At 41.5% G+C, this 7,229-nt stretch overlaps 1 protein-coding gene across 3 annotated transcripts in view; it reads right to left on the bottom strand.

The window, feature by feature from the left end:
- Positions 1-4,614: 4,614 nt before the first annotated feature.
- PINX1 (PIN2 (TERF1) interacting telomerase inhibitor 1) overlaps positions 4,615-7,229 on the bottom strand; it is an 88,023-nt gene continuing 85,408 nt past the window's right edge. For all 3 annotated transcript variants that reach the window (XM_060653713.2, XM_078445590.2, XM_078445591.2), the window contains one exon: positions 4,615-5,306. In XM_060653713.2, coding sequence (XP_060509696.1) covers positions 4,839-5,306 — 468 coding nt within the window. In that variant the 3' untranslated portion in view covers positions 4,615-4,838. The remainder of the gene's footprint in view (positions 5,307-7,229) is intronic.

Genomic DNA, 7,229 nt, shown 5'->3' with positions numbered 1-7,229 from the left:
ATACACGAACAATGAAGCAACAGAAAGACAAATAAAGAAACTGATCCCATTCACAATTGCACCAAGAAGCATAAAATACCTAGGAATAAATCTAACCAAAGATGTAAAAGATCTGTATGCTGAAAACTATAGAAAGCTTATGAAGGTAATTGAAGAAGATATAAAGAAATGGAAAGACATTCCCTGCTCATGGATTGGAAGAATAAATATTGTCAAAATGTCAATACTACCCAAAGCTATCTACACATTCAATGCAATCCCAATCAAAATTGCACCAGCATTCTTCTCGAAACTAGAACAAGCCATCCTAAAATTCATATGGAACCACAAAAGGCCCCGAATAGCCAAAGTAATTTTGAAGAAGACCAAAGCAGGAGGCATCACAATCCCAGAATTTAGCCTCTACTACAAAGCTGTCATCATCAAGACAGCATGGTATTGGCACAAAAACAGACACATAGACCAATAGAATAGAATAGAAGCCCCAGAACTAGACCCACAAATGTATGGCCAACTCATCTTTGACAAAGCAGGAAAGAACATCCAATGGAAAAAAGACAGTCTCTTTAACAAATGGTGCTGGGAGAACTGGACAGCAACATGCAGAAGAATGAAACTAGACCACTTTCTCACACCATTCACAAAAATAAACTCAAAATGGATAAAGGACCTGAATGTGAGACAGGAAACCATCAAAACCCTAGAGGAGAAAGCAGGAAAAGACCTCTCTGACCTCAGCCGTAGCAATCTCTTACTCGACACATCCCCAAAGGCAAGGGAATTAAAAGCAAAAATGAATTACTGGGACCTTATGAAGATTAAAACTTCTGCACAGCAAAGGAAACAACCAACAAAACTAAAAGGCAACCAACAGAATGGGAAAAGATATTTGCAAATGACATATTGGACAAAGGGCTAGTATCCAAAATCTATAAAGAACTCACCAAACTCCACACCCAAAAAACAAATAACCCAGTGAAGAAATGGGCAGAAAACATGAATAGACACTTCTCTAAAGAAGACATCCGGATGGCCAACAGGCACATGAAAAGATGCTCAATGTCGCTCCTTATCAGGGAAATACAAATCAAAACCACACTCAGATATCACCTCACACCAGTCAGAGTGGCCAAAATGAACAAATCAGGAGACTATAGATGCTGGAGAGGATGTGGAGAAACGGGAACCCTCTTGCACTGTTGGTGGGGATGCAAATTGGTGCAGCCACTCTGGAAAGCAGTGTGGAGGTTCCTCAGAAAATGAAAAATAGACCTACCCTATGACCCAGCAATAGCACTGCTAGGAATTTACCCAAGGGATACAGGAGTACTGATGCATAGGGGCACTTGTACCCCAATGTTTATAGCAGCACTCTCAACAATAGCCAAATTATGGAAAGAGCCTAAATGTCCATCAACTGATGAATGGATAAAGAAATTGTGGTTTATATACACAATGGAGTACTACAGGGCAATGAGAAAGAACGAAATATGGCCCTTTGTAGCAACGTGGATGGAACTGGAGAGTGTAATGCTAAGTGAAATAAGCCATACAGAGAAAGACATATACCATATGTTTTCACTCTTATGTGGATCTTGAGAAACTTAACAGAAACCCATGGGGGAGGGGAAGGAAAAAAAAAAAAAAAGAGGTTAGAGTGGGAGAGAGCCAAAGCATAAGAGACTCTTAAAAACTGAGAACTGAGGGTTGATAGGGGGTGGGAGATGGGCATTGAGGAGGGCACCTTTTGGGATGAGCACTGGGTGTTGTATGGAAACCAATTTGACAATAAATTTCATGTATTGAATAAATAAATAAATAAATAAATAAATAAACAAACAAACAACAACAAAAAAGAAGGGTACTACAAGACAACGTTTGGAACCTCCTTGCTGGATGAATCTCCTGAGAACCTACCTTCCCTCTCAAAACTGAAGAAAAGTACTTAAGAATACGAAATATATTTTTACTGAGATAATTTAAGGTAAAAAATAGGATTCGTATGTTAACAACTTAAAAAATATGCCTATGAAATGCAATTCTCAAGAGGATTTATTTCATAGTTCTGACTTCCACTTAGATCCAGAAAACTCAGTGTTCTGAGACACTTGGGAAAAATGGAAGCTGAAGATGTCTGGAGAAAACAGACTCGTGTGCTTCAAAGCAAATTGTCACCCTGTCTGCTATTTGCTGAAAACGTGCCTTATACTCAGGCTACCCATTTGTGATTAAAACCATTTAGAAGTTATTTTTGCAGCCCAATAAAATAATAATCATCACAGGGGCGCCTGGGAGCCTCAGTCAGTTAAGTGTCTGACTCTTGATTTCGGCTCAGGTCATGATCTCATGGTTGTGAGATGGAGCCCTGCCTCAGGATCTATGGTGACAGCATGGAGCCTGCTTGGGCTTCTCTCTCCCTCTCCTTCTGGCCCTCCTCCTGCTCATGCTCCTTCTCTCTCTCTCAGAAAATAATCATCACAGTCTACAGGCTTGCTCTATGGAAGTTGTGCTTTATCTTGCTGTGTGACTACCTTGAAATTCCAAAGAACGTCCCTTCAGCACCTCTGGCCTGTGGTCTTCCCAGCTGCCCCTTCACCCCATTTGACCCAGATGCATTGTACTCTGCTTCCTACATAGCCATTTGCTTCCTCGTCCTACACACAATTCAGTATATTCTCCTGACACTCATTTTTATTAGTAAAAGAAGTCAAAGTTAATAAAAAAGAAAAAAAACCCATATATATATTTATATATATGTATATAAATATATATATGGTTTTTCTTTTTTATTTTATATATATAAAATTTTATATATATATATATTTTATATATATAAATATATACTTAAAAGATAGTTTCCTTTAGGTTTCATACATTCCCACTCCTTTCTGGAACTATAGTTTCATAAACAAGATAGGACAAGAAGAGATAACTTGAGCATGTGTCTCCATAAAGAAAACTGACTTTAAAAATCTTAGGTGTTTGGGGCACCTGGGTAGCTCAGTCGGTTAAGCATCTGACTCCTGATTTTGGCTCAGGTCATGATCTCACAGTTTATGAGATCAAGTCCCAAGTCAGCCTCCATGCTGACAGAGTGGAGCCTGCTTGAGATTCTCTCTCTCTCCCTATGCCCCTCCCCTTCTCACACTCTCTCAAAAATAAACTCTGAAATGCAAAAACTGTTTTAAAAAAAATCTTGGGTGTTTTATTAGACTGGACCATAGCCTGAGATTCTAAATTCTGGGGGCCAAGATAAAACTGAGAAACTAGATCTCGGGCTCTGAACTCCCGAGAATTTTCTCTGTGGGGTGTGTGTGTGTGTGTGTGTGTGTGTGAGAGTGTGTTTAAACAATTAGCAACACTTCAGAATTCTTAAGACTTAAAACCAAATGTTATGTATTTTGTCAATTTTAAGCATTTCAGGGCCATGGTTCTTGTGTAACATGTAACCTGAGAGTTAGAATCAAGGGCAAAAGGTCATCAACCTGTGTGGGAGTTCTGGTTCCTACTACCGCAGAAATCAGGTGGAGGACGCATATAGCCTACCCCACCCACCACCCCTCCCAGCTATGCTCACAGGTCTGGCAGAGCGGGCCAAACAGCAGCAAACTGCAAGAGTGACACAGGGAGTAGGAAGCAAGAAAGGGGGTACAAGAAAGTGGGGGGGGGCAAAGATAAGGAGAGAGCAGGGAAGAAAGAGTAAAAGGGGAAAAGGATGAAGAAAAGAAGGGAGAGATGAGGAGAAGAAAGTAAGCAGAAGAGGGCAAAGACGCTGGGAAAACAGTAGGCCTGGATCTCCAAACCTTTTTCACTTTGTGTCCCAAAGAGGGCGTGAGGGTGTCTGAAGCAAAGCCGCACAGAGAGAGCTTAACCAGCACACAGGGAGACTTGCCAGGGTGTGGGAAGACAGAAGGATAAACACAACGAGGTGACACCTTTTGGTTTGAGCAGGATGGAAAGATACCTTTTATTATATGTGTAATAATTATACTTTTAAGAACTTTCATAAGGCAGTCCCAATCTAGAGACTGCTTTCCAGAGGAAATTAATTTCATTACCTTATATTCTAAGTATTTTTGAAACTCCTGATCATTACAAATAAGGCAGAGCCCACGACAGGGGACTATCCCCAAGCACGACCACATGGAAATAGATCTGACGGCCCACACTGGGTGAGGAATGGCTGAGGGGCATCTGAGAGAACTGGAAGGTTACACTATCCTTAGAGTCTCTGTTCACTTCCTAAACTCTGACGTTCTGGGGAGAAGACCTCAGAACACATGGCCATCATCGCTCAGTGGAAGAGAGGGTATTAAAACAATTTCCCCATCAAAACCAAACTAAACCCAACAACGCTCTGATTTGGGAATGTAATCACATAATACCTGCTTGGCAAAAACGTATGGTTGGCTATAGAACAAAAAGAAGTATCTGAATTTAAACTATTGCCTCTTAATCCTTTAATTAGACTAAATCCTTGAGAAGGAAGCAAAATTCATTGTTACTGAAGGAAATCAAGAGCAAATACAGACTGTGACATACCTACATACACATGTGCACACACACATAACTATGTGTTCAAATAAATATGAATAAACACTCATGCTGAAGGGCTCACAGTCTAAAAAGAAATTTATTTGTTTATGAGAGCCATGATTTGGAACATTAGAAAGTTCTCTGGATAAACGCTGGGAAAAACGTGGTGAGAGGGTGAGACTCAGCAACCCCTGGGCATGTCAAAGCCCTCTTGGGTGAACTCTGTTCTGACTTCAGGCCAAAGGTGTTTGCTCGTGGTGCCCTGACATCTGAGTGGCTGGAAGGCCCTGGCTCTGGAGTACTTATTTGGGACCTTTCTTCTTCTTCTTTTTCACTGGTATTTCATCTAATATAGCATCCACTGCTACCTCAACTTGCTTTTGTAGCTTTTTCTTTTGTTTCCTTTTTTTGGGCTTTGGGGCCATGTCCTGGTCGTCAGGCGGCCACACACAATCCTCTCCATCCTCAGCAGAAACACCAGAATTCTCGTCCCAACAAGGGTCTCTGAGCTGCCATTCAACTTGGTCTCTCTTCTTCTTGGCCTTGGGTTCGGTGTAATTCTCCACATTTTTATCTTTTGCCTCCTTCTTTCTTTTCTTTCCCCTTTTTCTTTCCATTTGGGTCTCTGTGAGGTCAGGCCCTGCAGCTATGACCTGTGGCTTATTCTTTAGCTCTGCCATCCGCTTGGCAAAGTACTCCTGGATGGTGAAGGCACTGGTTGTTGTAGTGGAGGGTGCATTCCCATCTGGAGTGGCAGGGCTGGAATCATCCTAAGGTGGGGAAAAAAGTTAAAATCAGTTAGGCATCAGCTGGTTGCTCCTCACAGCATCCTGGGGGCCTGCACATGGAGCTACTCTCACTCACCAGTAGACCAGGCTGAGTGCCTGGCTTCCGCCTCATCTCTTTCTCTCCCCGTTGGTAGAGCTGAACTGCAAAGCACAGAACGAGGCGGCCAGACACTGGTTGAAAGCTGTATTCGACCAGACAGAAGCTAACTTCATATGTTAGCTTCCTAAGTCACCTACCTGGAATTCTGAGTAAACAGCTCCTTAGCAACAATGTTATAAATGATGACTAAGTAACCAGAGTCTCCCTTAAAAAACATGGACACTGGGGCGCCTGGGTGGCGCAGTCGGTTAAGCGTCCGACTTCAGCCAGGTCACGATCTCACGGTCCGTGAGTTCGAGCCCCGCGTCAGGCTCTGGGCTGATGGCTCAGAGCCTGGAGCCTGTTTCTGATTCTGTGTCTCCCTCTCTCTCTGTCCCTCCCCCGTTCATGCTCTGTCTCTCTCTGTCCCAAAAATAAATAAACGTTGAAAAAAAAAAAAAAAAAAAAATTAAAAAAAAAAAAAAAAAAAACATGGACACTGAAGTCCTCTAGCTTTGTGATTTTGTTGGACACCTATTTCAGCTCTGTTATCAATTAGACAAGTCTCTGTGCATTAGACCTAGAAACACAGATGACACATGCCTATGTTAACCCTTCCTATAACAGGAGCCCAACACCAACTGGAAGCTGGTGTGTCAGGAACACCTGTCTCCTCTGAAGGCAGAGGGTGGCCCTCCAGGAGAGGACACACGGTGACTGGAAGTGAAGGTGTTCCTTCCTCTTCTCAGAAATAACAGGTTAGCATGAGGAGTCGTCTTTCCCTCGGCTGGGGGTGGAGAGAAGGGAGATGACCCCATCCCTACCCTGACATGGATTAGATACTCATGGGTGTGTTAGTCTTTTTTCCAAATGTGAAGAATTTACTCACTCATAACAGCTGGGATTAAGTGGGGTTTATATTTTAATTTTAAATAAATACATACAGCTGTAAGGCTTTAGAAGTGAGAAAATTCCTAATAGGCTAGAATAAAAAATGAAATGTTGGCATCACCATATGGGTTGTGGCTGGCTGGCAGTAAGGCAATGAAAACATGTGAGAGGAAAGAAAGTACCTACAAGATAAAGAATATAAGGACTATGCTTTAAGTCATGTCAATATCTAGAACTGTGCCCACAGAAAATTTTAAAGTAATCAAGCCATTAAATAATAATGCTAAACTTAGGTTTCCATAATTACCTGGCTTCTTCCTTCATATTTACTTATTTTCACAGGAAGAGACTGGTTGTCTGACCCTTTCATGTTGGAAGGGTGGGTAAACGGTTTTCTGAATAAATCAGTTTCCAAACTAGCATTTTACAAATTATTCTGAACTTGGCAGGCAAAGTTCTGCCCGTGCAGCGAACTTTATCACAAACCAACACATATAAACGGACTATGCATTTTCTTGATACAGAACTCAAAAACCAGCTCAGTGGAATTAACGTAGCATCCTTTTTGAAATTCCAGCAGAATTAATATTCCATCAACGAACAATTGGGCTTTGAGTGTCCACTGCCCCAGGGAGCTCTCCAAAGGGTATCTCACCTTGTATCACAACGTATCCAATCAACACACACCTTATTTTACTCAAGACCCAAAACACAAAATCGTGTGGCCGATTTTAAAATTTTGAAATGTAAAATGCAGAACATATAGAATAAACCAACTAAGCCTTGGGAAGAAGTTCAAATGTTACCTATCAGCATTCAATTCTGGCTGCAATCCCATTGGGTAATTGTGCAAAAAAATTAAAAATAGCTGCCCCAGGAGAAAAACACAAGGTCATTTGTCTTTTTATTTCTTAAATGTTGAAAAAGCTGAAGTT

Source organism: Panthera onca, chromosome B1 (genome assembly GCF_046562875.1).
Source record: "Panthera onca isolate mPanOnc1 chromosome B1, mPanOnc1 haplotype 2, whole genome shotgun sequence".
In the NCBI taxonomy this organism is placed as follows: Eukaryota; Metazoa; Chordata; class Mammalia; order Carnivora; family Felidae; genus Panthera; species Panthera onca.
The sequence above is the reverse complement of the archived record's forward strand: the minus strand, read 5'-3'. Positions and strand labels throughout refer to the sequence as shown.